We start from the raw sequence: 18,075 nt of genomic DNA on the forward strand, positions 1-18,075 counted from the left end.
GGGGGCCCCAAGCAAAATGGACATGGAGGACCCCCCAAAAGTAATAGATCATGAAAATATCATCATACATATAATGCATGAGAGAAAAATATCATCATACATATAATGCATGAGAGAAAAAAATAAAAAAATAAAAAAATAAAACAACATCAAAAACATTAACACAGCACACAATTCAAAAAACACAAATCAATATTATACCTACTCAATGAATCACCTCCTTGTATGAATCAAGTAACACAGGTCAAAATACATCCAGCTGATAATGTATACATCAGATAATTTGCAGTGTAACTATTTTTCCAAGAGAGAAAAAAAGAAAAGAAAAATTCATTACAGAAATGGTATAAAGTCTAGCTCTCCGTTTAAGCCTGGAAATATAGTTGCTTTCAATGTATAAATCCAGAAAGACTCTCTCTGTAACAACCTATTAGCCCTATCTCCTCCCCTGAGTGATTTCGGGATATGTTCAATGCCAGTAATTTTTAATGTACTTGGACTACCATGATTCGCATCTCTATAATGTAGGGCCATGGGGTATAATGGGTTGCAGACTCTAATCGCATTTATGTGCTCTGCTAATCTGGTCTTTAGTTTTCTTGTAGTCATCCCTATATAGAAACAGCCACATGGACACTCCAACCTATACACCACGAATGAGGTATTACAATTAATAAATGATCTTATTTTCAATTCAGAACCAGAGGTTACATCTCTAAACACATCAGTCTTAACCATATTATCACAATGATTGCAATTACCACATCTGTAATTTCCCACACTTAAGCTTAACCAGGTATTTGATTTCTTAGCTGGAAGATGACTTCTCACAAGTTTATCTTTGATTGTAGTTGCTTTTCGGAACGCAATGGAAGGAGATTCAGGCATGACTTCTCTTAGATAAGGGTCACTCATAACTATTTCCCAATTACTTTTTATAATTTTCTTAATTCTGTTAGCCTCTGTGCTATATTGTGTCACAAAATAAACTGAATTGTCTGAATCTTGTGATTCTTGTTTTTTTCGTAATAGCTCATCTCTACTAATATTTTTTTACTTTGTTATATGCTTTATTAATCACCCTATCTTTATACCCTAGTTCCTTAAATCTTTGAGTCATATCTTGTGCCCTGATGTTAAAATCGTCTTCCTTATCACATATTCTTTTCAACCTCTGGAACTGTCCCACTGGAATATTCTCAGTCATCCATAAAGGATGGAAACTGTCTGCTCTTAATATAGTATTTCTATCAGTTTCTTTTCTGAAAATAGTAGTATGTAACAGTTGCTCCGTTAAGTAGACGTTATTGGGGATCTACAATTGTTCCATCACAAGATGACGACTAATTATTTTTCCTATTCTAAAGAAGAAGGTGAGAAGATCATTGTCACAGATACACTGTTGGGTCAAGAGTATAGACCGCAGCATGTAGATTGTAAAAAACTGTGTTACGAATTAAAGAGACATTCTGAAACATAATTAAGATTACATCTTCACATGGTTACATTATCAGATTATTGGAGAGAAAATATGATTCCTAGAGGACTCAGAATCAAAAAATGTCCTTCGTTTGGTCATGGAGATACAGAGTTTAGACAAAAATGGGAAGCAATATTAAATAAATGCTCCCAAGACCTGATGCTGCTATTAATTGAAGAAGCAAAGAAACAGAAGTCTGAAATGCAAAAGCAGATTGTTAAAATCAAACAAGAGATTACATCAGAAGGGCATGAATCGCTTTCTCAATTTGAAGAGAAACTTAAAGAAGAATTAGAACAACTATCTAAAAAACTCAAGCAAGATAAGCTGGCCAAATTTGGAAGAGATGAAAATGATTACAAGGAGCATAAGGTTTACATATGAAGACTCCCAGAAAGAGGTCAGTGTCCTTTAATTTACCTAGCAGTGACGAGGACCGTCCAGTACCAGAGACATCACCCAGAAGAGATTTTTTAGAGAACAAGTCCAGAACAAATCAGAGATTCAGAAGACAAGAAAGCGGAGGACGAGACGAGGAAGAAAGAGATCGACCAAGAGCTCCAGTTCAAGGCAGATACACCAGGAGCCGAACAAAGGAGATGAGGTGGTCAACATTTCAAATGTCACGCTGCCAGCAAGTTGCATTTCTGTTTTGACAAAAGGTCTTACTTATGCCCCAATTAATACTGCAAAAGAATTCCAGACTAAAGTTTCATCGGAGTCTTCAACTTAAAGCTTGGTACTACACATCTGAAGCAGCTACTCGTACTTACGACAAGAAGACAATCTTCAAACCTAAGTCAACATTTATGCCATGTGCATCTAATCCAACGTTGAATTCCTTTTACAAAAAAGTAACGTATGACATTGATAAGATCTTTGTTTCAAATAAACGAAAACAACATAACCTTTCAAAAGAAGAAGGAGAAGCTTTGAACTGGATTTCTAACAACGAGGATCTTGTTATAAAAAGAGCGGACAAGGGAGGAGCTGTTGTAGTATGGGGTAGACATCAATACACTGAAGAAGCCTTGCGACAACTACAGAACTGTGAGTATTACCAGCGCTTAAAATCCAACCCAATAGAAGGAATTAAAAAAGAACTGACTGATATTTTATTACATGCAGAAGAAGAGGGATGGATTTCAAAAAATGAGTGTGAATTTCTCTCTTGTAAAAATCCTAGCATTCCTACCTTTTATATGCTTCCAAAAATACATAAAAATCTAGAAAATCCGCCAGGGAGGCCTATTATTAGCGGTAATGAATCTATTACAGAGCCAGCTTCTAAATTTGTTGATAGCTTTATTAAACCAATTGTTTGTAAACTTCCTTCATTCATTCAGGACACTACCCAGGTATTGAATAACATTAAAAAATTGAAAATAACAGAATCATCTATATTGGTGACTATGGATGTAGAGTCACTATATACAAACATAGACCATTTGGATGGATTGGAAGCATTAACATACTATCTGGATGTGAGATCACCTGCTGATAGGACACCTGCTTGCTTTATTGTACAGTTAGCAGAATGGACATTGAATAACAACATCTTTTTGTTTCAAAATGAATTCTATAAACAAATTAAAGGTACAGCTATGGGTCCCTGTTTTGCCCCAAATTATGCGAATTTGTTTTTGGGTTTTTGGGAAAAGAGATTTGTATTCTCTGACTTAAATCCTTATTTGAAGTATGTTGAGTGGTGGGGAAGATATATAGATGACATTATATTGATATGGAATGGTTCAGAGGCTGATTTGCTGTCTTTTCACACATATCTAAATAACACCAACGCTAATTTGAAGTTGAGTCTAGAGTATTCTAACACTGAGATTCATTTTTTAGATATCAACATTTTTAAAGAAAGTGATGGGATGTTACATACTACTATTTTCAGAAAAGAAACTGATAGAAATACTATATTAAGAGCAGACAGTTTCCATCCTTTATGGATGACTGAGAATATTCCAGTGGGACAGTTCCAGAGGTTGAAAAGAATATGTGATAAGGAAGACGATTTTAACATCAGGGCATAAGATATGACTCAAAGATTTAAGGAACTAGGGTATAAAGATAGGGTGATTAATAAAGCATATAACAAAGTAAAAAATATTAGTAGAGATGAGCTATTACGAAAAAAACAAGAATCACAAGATTCAGACAATTCAGTTTATTTTGTGACACAATATAGAATTAAGAAAATTATAAAAAGTAATTGGGAAATAGTTATGAGTGACCCTTATCTAAGAGAAGTCATGCCTGAATCTCCTTCCATTGCGTTCCGAAAAGCAACTACAATCAAAGATAAACTTGTGAGAAGTCATCTTCCAGCTAAGAAATCAAATACCTGGTTAAGCTTAAGTGTGGGAAATTACAGATGTGGTAATTGCAATCATTGTGATAATATGGTTAAGACTGATGTGTTTAGAGATGTAACCTCTGGTTCTGAATTGAAAATAAGATCATTTATTAATTGTAATACCTCATTCGTGGTGTATAGGTTGGAGTGTCCATGTGGCTGTTTCTATATAGGGATGACTACAAGAAAACTAAAGACCAGATTAGCAGAGCACATAAATGCGATTAGAGTCTGCAACCCATTATACCCCATGGCCCTACATTATAGAGATGCGAATCATGGTAGTCCAAGTACATTAAAAATTACTGGCATTGAACATATCCCGAAATCACTCAGGGGAGGAGATAGGGCTAATAGGTTGTTACAGAGAGAGTCTTTCTGGATTTATACATTGAAAGCAACTATATTTCCAGGCTTAAACGGAGAGCTAGACTTTATACCATTTCTGTAATGAATTTTTATTTTTTATTTTTTTTCTCTTGGAAAAATAGTTACACTGCAAATTATCTGATGTATACATTATCAGCTGGATGTATTTTGACCTGTGTTACTTGATTCATACAAGGAGGTGATTCATTGAGTAGGTATAATATTGATTTGTGTTTTTTGAATTGTGTGCTGTGTTAATGTTTTTGATGTTGTTTTATTTATTTATTTATTTATTTATTTTTTCTCTCATGCATTATATGTATGATGATATTTTCATGATCTATTACTTTTGTGTGAGATGTTTTTTGAATTCTCTTCCTTTCTTTTTTTTTCTCATGCATTATATTTATGATGATACTTTTACGCTTTGAGTAATTAGCTGCTGTTAAATGAACTGAGACGTTGTTTGTTGTACACACCCTGATGAAGGCATGTAGCCGCAACGCGTAGGTGTACTTCTCACCAATTTTTAAAATAAGCCAGGAATGAAATAAAGGCTTTTTAACTTTTTTCACTAACATTCGAGTACCTTGGAATTCTTGTCTTCAGACATCCCGAGCTAATGTTTGATGCACAGAATTTATTGTGTGGTTTTCCTAACCCCCATTTGGTAAATAGATTATCACGGTGGAATAGTTAGTATAGCATGCTATGCCACTTTCATCAAAACCTATTATAAAGCTATAGCAATGTCATGTCATTAAATACGATAAACAGTGATTCTGGAACAGATCTGCGTCTTCCTTATCCCGTTAAAAAACATATTACAGTATGTAACCATATTCCGTCCATTCGAAAAAAAAGTTGCACTAACTGTTCGCTACAAGCAGCATTTGCCGTCAGGCAGATAGCTAACATAAACATATTTGTACAAGACAAGTAGAGCTATTTTATCCAGTGTAATTTATCACTTTTTTACCACTATCTTGTTTTTTCTTATCCCCCTCTTCCTTTCTCTTCTTTCTTTTCTGGCTTCCTGAAGCATAATTTCGCTTCATGATGACTGCCGAGGAGGTTTTGTATTTGCCGGCAGCAGAGATCACGTAGTTGGCTGGCTGCTGTCAGCGACTACTGAGGGGGATCCCGATAACAGTGTCATTGCACTTTACTGCATTGACTATCAAAGGGGCGCTCACACAGTTTGTAGTTGCATTTTATTCTTAACCAGTCATTGTCTTGGGGCCCCAGGCCAGCTCGGGGCCCCAAGCAATTGCTTGGTTTGCTTGCCTTGTCGTGACGGGCCTGGGTAGGAGCCATTATGCATAACATTTTTACTCAACACATGACTGCCCAACGCCGTTCAGGCTATGAGGCTATATTGTTAGCTACTGCTAATTTAACGTTGAAAGTAAAACTTCTGTTATTCATGGCCCTACTGTACATTTGCACAGGTTGCTGACAAATTGTGGGAGGAAAGAAATTTCAAAACCTACGGAAAACCAATTTCACACCATAACATTGTGGCCGAGCTCATTAGTACAGCACAGCAACCATCGAAACTTGCTGTCATTAAAGTAGCTGGTCATAAAACAGTGAATCGGATGAGGCTAATGGAAACAGACTTGCAGATGAAGTAGCGAAATGGGCAGCTAAAGAAGTGATACTTAGTCTGCACTCACATCTCTTTGACCTAGCATACACATAACACATTATGGGCCCTATTTTAACGATCTGAAACACAAGTATCAAGCGCAAAACGCAAGTAACTTTGTGGGCGGGTCTTGGGCGCTGTTGCTATTATACTGGCGGGATAAATTGTGACCCGTCACGGAACCAGGGACACAAGTCGGCAGCACAACTTTCGAGCAAAATGAGAAAGAAGCGTTTTTTTTTTCAAAATTGGTGATTTTCGTTTTTTTGCAGAATCTGTTAGTTGAGATCACGAAGAAGCCTCTCCATGTTTGAGATAGCAGTATTGGTATATTTAAAAGCGTACATTTTGAGTTTGAAATCGGCTTGTTTTTCGGAGATTCTAGCACGCAGTAGGGGCGTGTCATCGTCGGTGTGTATTTCCATACTGAATAAGCCGGCGTGGCTACTTATTATGCAGCGCTCTGGCCGGCTCTATCTGATTTCAATTCAATGAAGATGGACGGCAATAACATTACGATGTCCAGCAATCGATTTAAATAGTAGGTTACATGGGGTTTAATTTGTCGTTTAATGAGATGTAGCCTAATACATGTTGTCAGTGCCAATATATAGATCCGCCTATGTAACCAATGTGTATCTTAATGGTCCAGTGGTAGAGCTTTCGCCAGCCGTGTCAGAGGTTCGTGGTTCTAATCCGCCCTTGTATAGTTTTTTTTTTCTTGTATAGTTTTTTTCTCTCATCAAAACGATTATGTTCATCAGTAGTTGTATATCAAGCAGGGACACGCAAACATTTGCATTATGTTTTGTGGTTTCAAAAGAACGAATAGAGAGTATCCGCAACGCAACGGATTGAAGCGCGCGTCGAGTGAAGACAGTGCGGTGTGTGCGCGAGCCACACGAGAAAACACTGTATCTGCGCCACTGATCGCAGCGGCAACAGGCACTTTGATCACTTAATTAAAAAAACACATTTCAGCGCTAGTATCTTATTTAAAAAATGAACTAAATGAATGCTATGCCAGTTAACTGGAGATGTTTTATTTATTTGTAGAATTGGTACATTCGTGTCGCGAGATGTTTTAAAAAGTGGTGGGAACATGTCCCATCCGTCCCACCCGCAAATTACGCCTATGCCTATTTCCATAGTTTATTGCTTATTATTTATCATTAGCAAAAGTTTGTTTCATGTTGCACGAGTAGGCTACACCGAAGAAAATTCCTAGTCTGTGAAACCTTTCATTGACAATGGCAATAAAATCTATTCTGATTCTGATTCATACTTGGATTCATAGCCTACTCATACTGTATGGATATATATATATATATATCACATAGCACATCCTGTTTTTGATTTGAACATTGTCTAGAGTTTATCTTATTTTTTATTCAGTGTACACAAGAGTTGCCTATACAGTTTTATCGGTAGATGCTAAGAGACATTTATTTATATATTACCTGTTTGCAAACTTTTTTTTTTTTTTTTTGATGGCACATTTTCCTGACCTTTCTGCTCCCCCCTGTGCTTTACAGCTTTACAGGGGGTATGGCTTATCTAAATGAGATGTAAATGAGCCCTATTGTCACTCCTAGCAGGAGAGAGAGGTGAGAACTGCACAATCTTTAGAGGCTGTTTTCTCCCCTTTGAGCTTTTTTGAGTGCCTACCTTCAAATGGCCACAACTTCTCCAAATATTATCAGATTTCCATGTGTTACACATCGTTGGAAAGCTTGGAGACTACACTTTCAGAATCTGTGAATAACTCAAAATGCCCCAGAACCGACTTGTGTCCCTACTTTCCGTGATCGGTCACAATTATTCTTGCGCCCGACGCAAATCTAAAAGGGGTTGGTCTGAAGTCGCTTCATTACTCATAGGTGTGGTTTGGGCGTAACGTGAAACAAACTAATCAGAGACATCTCACATTCCCTTTAAGAGCAGGCGCGCTTGTTCTGGCGGATTGCTATTATAACGGCGGATTTGCCAGACGCACGCCAGGAGCGGTTCACAGCCGAGGAGACCGATGTTCTCGTCAGGGCCGTAAAACACAGAGAAGTGACATTGGGGATGGAGAAACACACCCAAATTAGCTTCGGTTAAACAGGCTTAATTAATAATTTGGGTAAATGTGTAAGCTAGATTTATGCCTATTTTCACATCTTCATGGCCACAACAATGATTTCCCTCGTGTGTTAATATTTTTCCTTTTAATAATGTATGATTTGCAAAAATGAGAACTGCTGTGTCTGTGTAGATGAGAGAACCAAAGTGTATGCGCGTTGTGCACAAGCTACATTGATTATGGCTAAGCATGCGCCCTTAAAATAGCATGAATAACATGCGCAACACGCCACTGACTTTAGACTAGGTTTTTCCTGGTCAGTGGCGGAATTGTTTTCTAAACCTGCAAAATAGCATCAGGGAATGTTTGCGCCGGAACCGCCCCCGGGAGCGCAAGTTCATTCCCAAGTTTACCGGCGTGCTTCTGTGGAGGGAAAAGTCCGCTGTGCGCGGGTGCAAAATAGGAATGACACGGTGTACAAAGTCAAAGTTGCGTTCTCGAGCCACCAGGCACTGTTTTGTGCAGATGAGTGGCCGGAGCGCGTTAATGGTTTTCTGTTAGAACGGTGGTGTGTTAGCGGCCCCTAAGTTAATAACTAATGATCTTTGCAACGGAAGTGAATCAATTAATCAAAACTAACTTTAGCTGGACAATAACTTTATTCTAGAGCTGCTGTAAAGCCAAAACAATCTCTGTTACTTTAATTACCTATTATCACTGTAAAGCTGCTTTGAAACAATTCATATTGTTAAAAGCACTATATAAATGAAGGTGACTTGACTTGACTTGACAAGGAAAATTGTGCATTCGCAAAAGACTGGAAGACATTCTTACCAAAAGAAGCACCAAGGCTACAGCATGTGCTTTATTTGCACTGATATAGTGGCGATTGTTAAGAGTGCTAACAATAAGCAGCACTAAAAAGCATCAAAGCAAATGTATTTTGAGCAAAATTACCCATTAAACAGTGAAGTGAAAAAAAAAAAACTTAACGAGATGAGAGAATCATATTGAGAATCTAGATGTAATATAGTCCTGTGGAGTCTGCGGACCCTCAGCTCAGTGGAAAACTGTTGAGTGGACAACAAAGATTTAAATTTGAGTTCCTCTGATCAAATGAAATGTCCTCTGAAATGTCATTCAACCAAAAAAACAACAACAAAAAAACCTGTGATAGGATGGTTGTAAAGCGGGCAAACATGATAAGGACAGAAAGGATTGAACTGGATTCAAAATTGTGAAGGCTTCATTGTATATCGGACACGTTACTAGCTAATACAATTTCCCAGGCAGCTGCTGATTGACAGATTGGATTAATGGGAAAAATGCCAGGAAGATCCATGGAAAAATAGGCCCCTCCCTGAAATGTCAAACTAGCAGACAGCAAAGGAGGAAAACACTGAGAAATCCTACCAATGGCCTTGGCTGATGACAGAGGGAAAGCAAAAGCACTAATGATGGCAATAGACATATCGGGGGACATATACAGAGTTAAAGGACAAGTTCGGTATTTTACACTTAAAGCCCTGTTTACAGATCGTTTCTGATGAAATAGAACGGTTTAGATTAAAATTTGCACACATGCTGCTGTCCCGAGAATTTTAGGTTTATTTCACTTCTCCCCCCCACCTCCACAATGGCAGCCTATGGGCACTGGAACAATCCTTCATAAAACGCATTAAACTTTCGTTTACAAAGACGTGAAACTCACCGAGTGGTCAGGGGTGTTCACTGATATGCTCACACAAACATCGCTGCAAAAGATGCTTTCCAACAGGTTTTATCGTAGTTTTTGTCCAACTCCATTGACTTGTATGGGAAGAGCTGTGTGAGGTACGGTATTACTCCGCCGCTTCTTCTTCTGCTTCTTCTGTGTATTCAATGAAATGCCAGTGGTTTGCTTGCAATTGGCAAAGGTGCATTATCGCCACCAACTGGGCTGGAGTGTCTATTATTCAAGCGCTCAACGGAAGAATCTACGGGTGTGAGACGTTTGGAAAAATAGATCCACAGTTTTACAACGAATGGTAAAACACCTGTTGGAAAGCATCTTTTGCAGCGATTTTTGTGTGAGCATATCAGTGAACACCCCTGACCACTCTGTGAGTTTCACGTCTTTGTAAACGAAAGTTTAATGCGTTTTATGAAGGATTGTTCCAGTGCACATAGGCTGCCATTGTGGAGGTGGGGGGGAAAGCGAAATAAACCTAAAATTCTCGGGACAGCAGCATGTGTGCAAATTTTAATCTTAACCGTTCTATTTCATCAGAAACGATCTGTAAACAGGGCTTTAAGTGTAAAATACCGATCTTGTCCTTTAACAATGTCAGTAACTCAAGGTACAGAGACTCCAGAAGAAAGCTCATGAGACCATTCAGCATCTGCAGGCAGAAGCATCAAACACTAATTCATAACCAAGTAATGACAAGAAGCTGGCAGAGAAAAGGAAGTGGGGATGTAGCAATCCCAAATGACAGGAAAAAAGAGCTTGAGTAATATAATAGAAATACCAAGGCCAATGTAGTGCTGAAGGAGAGGGACTAAATGAATGAATGACAAATCAGTTTCATTGAATGACATGTCAATATCAATGAAAATGACAATCTTAAGCAATATTTTTGTCATCCTTGTCACAACTTTGAATTTATGATGGTTACCAACTTCAGTTTGTAACTCAATTCTGTTTCCTTACATACAGTAGGTAGTCAACCAGAGAACGCCAGCCGGCACGGAAAAACCACAGCGGTAAAAATAAACGCATTTCAAAGTCATTCACGAAATGACCGCCAGGGGGCGCAAAGGGATATTGTGCAAAACTGCAGCAATTGCCGCATTTTGAAATGTAAGTGGGGTTAATGTCAATTAACAGTAAGGATGAAATACTACAACTATGGTAAACAGAATAGAAAAAATAAAGAAAAATAAAATAAAAAGTTAAAAATAGAGACGGCAACAATATAGCCTATATTTCATATTGTAGATGTCGGTGGGCAACAGAAGCCTATTCCCCGGGGGTGCAGCACCGCAACAAAAAACAAAAACAAATTAATAACAAAAATAATTAGGTGCAATGAAGCTGATTATTTTTAGTATTCTATTGAGGAATGAGACGAATGAAGAGTGTTTCTCGCTCGTGTGAGCGAACACACACTGGTGGAGAAACGAACTTTTGGGTATTACTCAGTGAGTAAAGTCATGGTGTGGTAGAACAAGGTTTCGATCATTTTAGATGACACGGGTTCAAATCCCGAACAAACATGGACTACAGTAATTTTTATATTATTAATGCATTTTATATTATTAATGCAAGGATTATTAATCTGCCGGCGGCAGATTACGCGATAGAGAGAATAAACTGACACTTTTCAAAGTCTCTTAGTGATAAAAGTCAGCAAATGCACACCCGCAATTTTACGGCCGTGGGAACGGCGGCGGTAAAAGTATTATTCTGGTTGAGTACCAACAATACACATTAATTGGCTGGTCTATTCAAAATTCAAGATTTATTGTCATGGTAAAATAAAACTTTGCACATACATTCATACATACATACACATTCATTTTGCACCATTTGTCCAGTTTTATAATGCTGTACAGTGCAAAGGTTGAGCACAATGCAAAACACAGACGCAGTGTAACAGGACGGAAAAAGGACTCACCATAGCACCAGGAGATTGAGATGCACTCAAAGAACACCAGGAAGAGCAGACACATCCCACTGGCTGAGTAATAGTCGAAGAGTTTAAACACATAGAGGCCACCCTAACACAGGAGAAACACAAGCGTGTCATTTAAGTCCCTGTAGCCTGCAATCACTCCTCATCATATTCAAGACTGATTACCTGTGTGATATTGGACAGCCCAATGGCGTAGGACACAACGCAAACACATGCAATGAAAATCTCTCTCCTCTTCCTGAGCACCCGAGGGAACTCGTCCACCAGAGCCGTGATGAAGCCCTCCACTGTGCAGAACTGCAGGACAGTGTCAACAGTGAGGTTGTTATATTGCATTTATATGGCAAACTTTTTTCATGGCTCTTTGTTGTTGCATTCAATAAACCTATGAGCACAGGTGTGTGTGTATTAGCTATTACACTTTGAACATGGCTTATCCAATCAGATTGTAGCTTTTTTATGACTTCCCAAAAACTAACAACAATAAAAACCAACACAACCCACAGGGTTGGGATTCAGTTTGGTTTTATTTGAACATTGCCACTAAACAATACCAAAACTCCAGCTTAAGGAATAAAGAACAACAGTTTAAAATCTTGAAGCCATAAAGGCAGAAATCAGCATCAAAAGATTGTATTGGGCTGAGGGCTAATTAAGTCTTTTAATACTCCTTATGTTTCCTTGTGTGGCCACCAGGGACACCGCCACGGATATGCTGGAGTACCAAACAGATCCCGTTCACTTCTGTTTCTAGGTCAGAGCTTGAATATGAGATATTCTCACCTGACTGTCGATTCCCAGCATCAGCAGCATGGAGAAGAAGAGAATAGCCCACAGCGGGGAGACGGGTAACTGCGTCACAGCTTCTGGGTAAGCTAAAAATGCCAAACCGGGACCTGTGTAAGCCATGAAAAAACAAAGCATTTCAGTTATCGGAAAGAAATGTCTAGATTTTAACACTACTTAAAAAGTGAAATATTGTAAAATATTATGTAAAATTGATTACCGGATGCAGCTACATCAGCTATTGGTCTCTTTGTGACATGTGCCATGAAGCCCACAATAGAGAAAATCACAAATCCAGCAAACATACTAGTGAAGGAATTTATACAGCACACAATGATAGAATCCCTGCAGAAAAAAGGGGGAAAGGATTCTGTCTTCAAATGTGCTATAAGCATCTATAAAACACACCTGACCTGGAAGCTGCACATCAATTTGGCATTTAAGGAGAAGATGGATTATGTAAACGACATATAGCCAAATCCAGAATCAACTGTTTAATTTGACATTAATCCTCACTATTCATACAAACTCACTCAAATTCCCTGAAGACAGGGAACATCATGACAGTCAGTCACAGTTATAAGGCTGGCTTGTTCACATTTGCAAGCAAACATTATTCACAGCATCAAAAAAGAAATGCTCGAGGTAAAATCAAAGTTTAGGGGCCTGAAACAGGGTCAGGTTATACTAACTGATTTTTAAAAAGATCATGTCACTGCGTCATTCATACCTGTACACATTGTTATTGAAAGGGTTGTAGCTGCCCAGAGCAATAAGGGAGCCTAAACCCAAACCATAGGAGAAGAAAATCTGTGTTGCAGCATCCAGCCAAACCTAAGACGGAAAATCAAGCTATTTATCAGCTAGACTGGGTCTGTTGGATCTCGTCTGAATGATTAAACGTGTGAAGTTACCTCAGACTCCTTCAGCTTCTCAAAGTCAGGAGTGATATAGAACAAGATTCCCTCTTTAGCCCCAGGCAGGGACACTCCACGGATGAACAGAATGAACAACATGAAGTACGGGTAGGTGGCAGAGAAGTAAACGACCTGCAAAACATTGATTTCTCTATCAGATATTCCCAACGTGTATTTGCTCAGCATGTAAATGCTTGTAAAAAAAGAAACTGCAGGAAATATTGTGCATTGCTTTCACGGGACAAGAAACTCATAGATCCACAGTTTATTGCAACCATTTGTGCTTTACAATTAATGCAGTGAAATTATTACGATTATCACTCAATTTCCAAACCGAAGCCCTGAAGTCAGACCAACAAAGACATCTCACCTTTCCAGTCCAGCTAACACCTTTCCAGATACAGAAGTACACGAGGACCCAGGCAATGGCCAGTGTTATTGCAAGTGGAGCACGAATTTCACCAGGTTTTTCTAAGCCATCGGTCATTTGATGCACATTGCGTCTGTATAAGCACATCATGCAACACAATTACACTTGACAACAAGACAATTTAATGTACAAAGGTCAAAGAAGGTCATGCACATCCATTTTTTCATCAAATCTTACTCCCAAAACTCCATGACAGCACTGGTGAGATTGGTGGTGTCTACTATGCTGTAGTTTGTATAACATCTGTCTGTGTTCCATGGATTGTCACAAGTTTTCCATGGAAGCGCCTACAAAGAGTAGAACAATGCTTTACATTTTTTTATTTAATAAAAACCCCCAGAATAATTACCTAAACATGCCAATATATATATATATATATGGAAGCACACGTGACGAGGAATGCTTACAGTGGTAAAGGAGTTGTATAAGTAGTAAATGGCCCAGGCAATGATGACAATGTAGTAAATGTTCAGCCAGAATGAGAGAACAGCGGCAGCAAGACCAACACCTGTAGTTATGACAGACTGTGTTATAACTTACATTCAAAGCAGAATGTGAACCACCTGGTCAAAGCCAGCATATACAGTACGGCTTTTATCCAGCATTATAGATGCCTTATTAGATCATTTGTTTTCAAACTGGAAGATCTGCGAGCATCTTTAGAACAACAGATATCAAACTTACAACACATGACCCATGCATTTAAATCTACTCATCTACTGCATTTACTGAAGGACTCACACACTTCAAGAAACCAGCTCGTATTTTGCTGAATAGAAATGATATACCTTTGAACATTGGAGCTAGTTTCCAAACCCCGAGGCCGCCAATGGATGTGTACTGTCCAAGAGCGCATTCAAGAAAAAACAGAGGAACTCCCGCAAAAAATAGCGTCAAAAAATAAGGAATCAAGAAAGCCCCTGGAAACAATACAGAAATACATGAAAGCACCAAAGCACACACACACACACCCTGGCACAACATCTCAGACTCAGACTCTTGGAGAAGCGTCTCTTACCTCCGCCGTTTTTCCCGCACAGATAAGGAAATCTCCACACGTTCCCCAGGCCGATGGCGTAGCCCACACATGACAGCAGAAAATCAAATTTCCCACCCCAAGTTTCTCTGAGTGGAATGTCTTTCTTCTTCTTCTCTGGTTTGGCGTCCTCTGATTTGGGTTTGTCGTTAGTTGTGATCTCGTTGAGTTCCGTCACAACTTGTCCATCGGTGTTTTTGGTGTTGTTTGTCGCCATGTCTCTGATTTCAGACAGCAGTAGAGATCCACACAAACCCCCGATCGAACTCGACACAGTTTCGGTTAACCTGAAGACACCGAATCACACGAAATCCTTGTTTTTTGCCCCCTGCAAACGCAGTCCGCGGTTTGAATTCGAAGGCGACACACACACACACACACACACACAAACACTAAGAGATCTGCCGTCTCTGAGACAGAACTGTCTTTCATGACAGTCAATTTAAATATATATTTTTTCGATAGAACGATCTAGCTTCTCAATTATGTTTTTTCGTCTATGTTTTGATGTATTTACTATTGTAATGCATGCACATAAACACACACTTGAACATTTTCAAATCAGTGAAACATTGAAAATCATTTCCATCTACTCACAGTGAATTGTGACTGTTTTCCAAAAGGAATGTGTCCGTGTGTCATGCAGCGAGGTGTCCGTGGATTGCTCTCTGAGTTGTAAACTTCCAGAGATGAGTGTTGTGTCCATGTAAAGCGGTCCTGCGGGAGCTGTCCACACGCACTGGTGCTGAATCCTGTCTGAGATCAGCAGCTACTCAACATTTACAGAGCGTCAATGTCATGTGAAAGTCAACACCCCCCAACGGATACACACACACATATTCAGGTCAGGCTTTACCTTTATGTGCATATGTTAACATCGTACACAAAGAAAATTATTCTGATCTCAGTAAAATATTACCAACATTTTGGAATTTAATACAAAATTCATGTTTCATTAATTTGCTCGCACACATCTGGGGCTGCCACGAGGTACAAATGAACTCATTCATTCAATGCATTCATTGCTCATTCTGAAGAAGAATTGCAATCCTCAAACCCAGCCCACTTCATACCAAAATATATCATCATAAATATGGCAGATGAGGAGCAGAACAGGTGAAGCCACTGACACGGCATCAGGTGATCATTCCTCATCTGAAACTGAGCACACTTCAGAGGAAGAAAGTCTGGGACACTATCTTTTATCGGACGCATAAATGTCCTGGCACACAGCGCAGTCTTGACCAGAAATATGTGGTAAGCATTTTCAACATTTTCAGTCCATCCAGAATATATGTCATGAACTTACTTTTTAGTTAGCTTTTTGATTTATTCTAAAACCATAAAGGACAGAATTGTGAATGTCAGGAAACATTGGTTAATGAAAAGTGAATGAACTCCATGTGGGATTTGGGTCAGAGGGGTATAGATTTCACCTCCTCTCTCGGAGCTTGGCTCAGACTGGAGAACTCAATTGGAAGCAGATGGTGAAGCAATGAGGGGTGAACTAACCTACTAATGATACTACATGAAATTTAGTATTTGCACTCCATCTGGCTGCATCTCCCTTCGGTTATGGGCTGAGAAAACATGACATATTTATGCACCTGCTGTGGATGCTTGAGTACTCTTGGCTTGCTGGTGACACCCATGATATTCCCAGACGGACTCATTTAGAGAGAGATATATGTGATCATCATCTTAGTGCTGCCTATCAAGGGTCTTCAAACTAATGATTTAAAATGAACTTTCCTGTAGTTTGGAGTCTGTTGTTTTGTGTTTTTGAAAAGAAAAAACTGGTTTTACCTGATTTGACCATTGTGTCGACCCGTGATTTGACTTTCTGTGACGTAACCTAATGCAGTCAGGTGTATGCAGTCAAATGAAATCAGATCATTTTGGTGTTAAAAAAAGAAATAAAATCTTGTTCATTTGGATGTCATCAAAAAACAAATACACTTTCATAATATGTAAATTATAAACCGAAAAATACATTTAAATTGTATGATCTAAAATAACTATTATATCTATTTATTGTTTATCAGACTTGTGTATAGATCATCTTAAGTGGATTATTTAGTTATTCTGTAAGTTGAGGAAGTCTTCATAGTTTGCACAATTGCAGAAAAAAAGACGAGACGATTGATTTGTTTAACCCATAATGACTTGGGCTTGATTTTGTTCTAATGAAATATGCAAATCCCATTGGCTGTAAGAGAGTGATCAATCCTTCTAGTGTCTAGTATCTGAGAATGCTTGTGTTCAGTGTCTCTGACCTGAGTTTGCCAATCTTGACCAATATATTGTCGGTTATGAGTGCAGTGGGATCTAAGTGAACCAGGTTCTGTGTGAGCACTGCAGACCATTCAGGACGGCTATATAAAAATATACATCCCTCAAAGCAGTATGGGGCATCGAAATCATTTTAAAATTTTGTTCAAGTGTTGCTAGGCAACAGCAAAATGGTCTCAGCCTCCTTGTTATATTGGTGTTTCTGCTGGGGTTTGCTCCCATTGATATCTTCACGTTTTTTGTCTCCTTTCATTAGCAAATAGTAAACTTTCATTTTCTGTTTTTGAAAAATAAATTGGCTTCAAAATTGCACTCGAGTTACAGAAAGGCCTAAATGTTTAAGCCAGAATTTAATTAGCTTCATTTATTCTTAAAAAAATGTAAATACTTCTCCCTTCATTGTTAATAAACATCTATGCACATAAACCACATATGGTGTGTTTGCTTACATTAGAGATCAATCGTTTTGAATGAATCATTGAAATGCGGACTTCTGTTTTTAAGGGTTCGTCATGCACAGAACACTATGGGCACAGTGTAACAGCGAGCACGTCACAACGTCTGCACTCTCTCCTCACTACACTGTGCTCCTAATCTACTGCATTCACCGCAATCACTATGGAAACTGACTTTTGCCACACAGCCGCTACTGGAACAGACATGCAGCGAATGCTGTCAGCAATTGTCCAGTGACGCATGTTTACATGGAGGTCTGAATCAGTGTTTCTTGTAGACAACAGCAACATTAGCATGTCTCTTCTGTAGGTCTAACTACAGGACTTCAAACAGCAGCATAAGAAATCCTTCAGTACTTCAGTAGTGTAGCATATTTTAAGGCTGAAATGAGTCTCAACTCTCAAATTACTCTGCAAATTGTAAACTAGATCCACACAGCAAATCTGACACAAAACCGCAAGCCATTTTTTTTTAACATACAGAGGTTTGGACAAAAGGCGTACTTTAGCTAACACATTGAAACCCTTTTAATCTAACCACCTGCCTCTGGC

General features: G+C 38.7%; 1 protein-coding gene across 2 annotated transcripts in view; it reads right to left on the reverse strand.

Moving 5' to 3' along the window:
- The window catches only part of slc6a1a (solute carrier family 6 member 1a), a 28,612-nt gene extending 13,072 nt beyond the window's left edge, over positions 1 to 15,540 (reverse strand). The window contains exons 1-12 of one of the 2 annotated variants that reach the window (XM_084099708.1): positions 15,374 to 15,540; positions 14,759 to 15,104; positions 14,529 to 14,660; positions 14,148 to 14,248; positions 13,918 to 14,027; positions 13,681 to 13,813; positions 13,308 to 13,442; positions 13,124 to 13,227; positions 12,614 to 12,738; positions 12,391 to 12,503; positions 11,773 to 11,904; positions 11,590 to 11,692 (exon numbers count right to left, since the gene is read on the reverse strand). In XM_084099708.1, the coding sequence (XP_083955834.1) occupies positions 11,590 to 11,692; positions 11,773 to 11,904; positions 12,391 to 12,503; positions 12,614 to 12,738; positions 13,124 to 13,227; positions 13,308 to 13,442; positions 13,681 to 13,813; positions 13,918 to 14,027; positions 14,148 to 14,248; positions 14,529 to 14,660; positions 14,759 to 14,993 (1,423 nt within the window). In that variant the 5' untranslated portion in view covers positions 14,994 to 15,104; positions 15,374 to 15,540. The remainder of the gene's footprint in view (positions 1 to 11,589; positions 11,693 to 11,772; positions 11,905 to 12,390; positions 12,504 to 12,613; positions 12,739 to 13,123; positions 13,228 to 13,307; positions 13,443 to 13,680; positions 13,814 to 13,917; positions 14,028 to 14,147; positions 14,249 to 14,528; positions 14,661 to 14,758; positions 15,105 to 15,373) is intronic. The other variant, XM_084099709.1, reaches the window with a different exon arrangement.
- Positions 15,541 to 18,075: the final 2,535 nt, after the last annotated feature.

Source organism: Abramis brama (assembly GCF_963993115.1).
Source record: "Abramis brama genome assembly, chromosome: 22".
NCBI lineage: Eukaryota > Metazoa > Chordata > Actinopteri > Cypriniformes > Leuciscidae > Abramis > Abramis brama.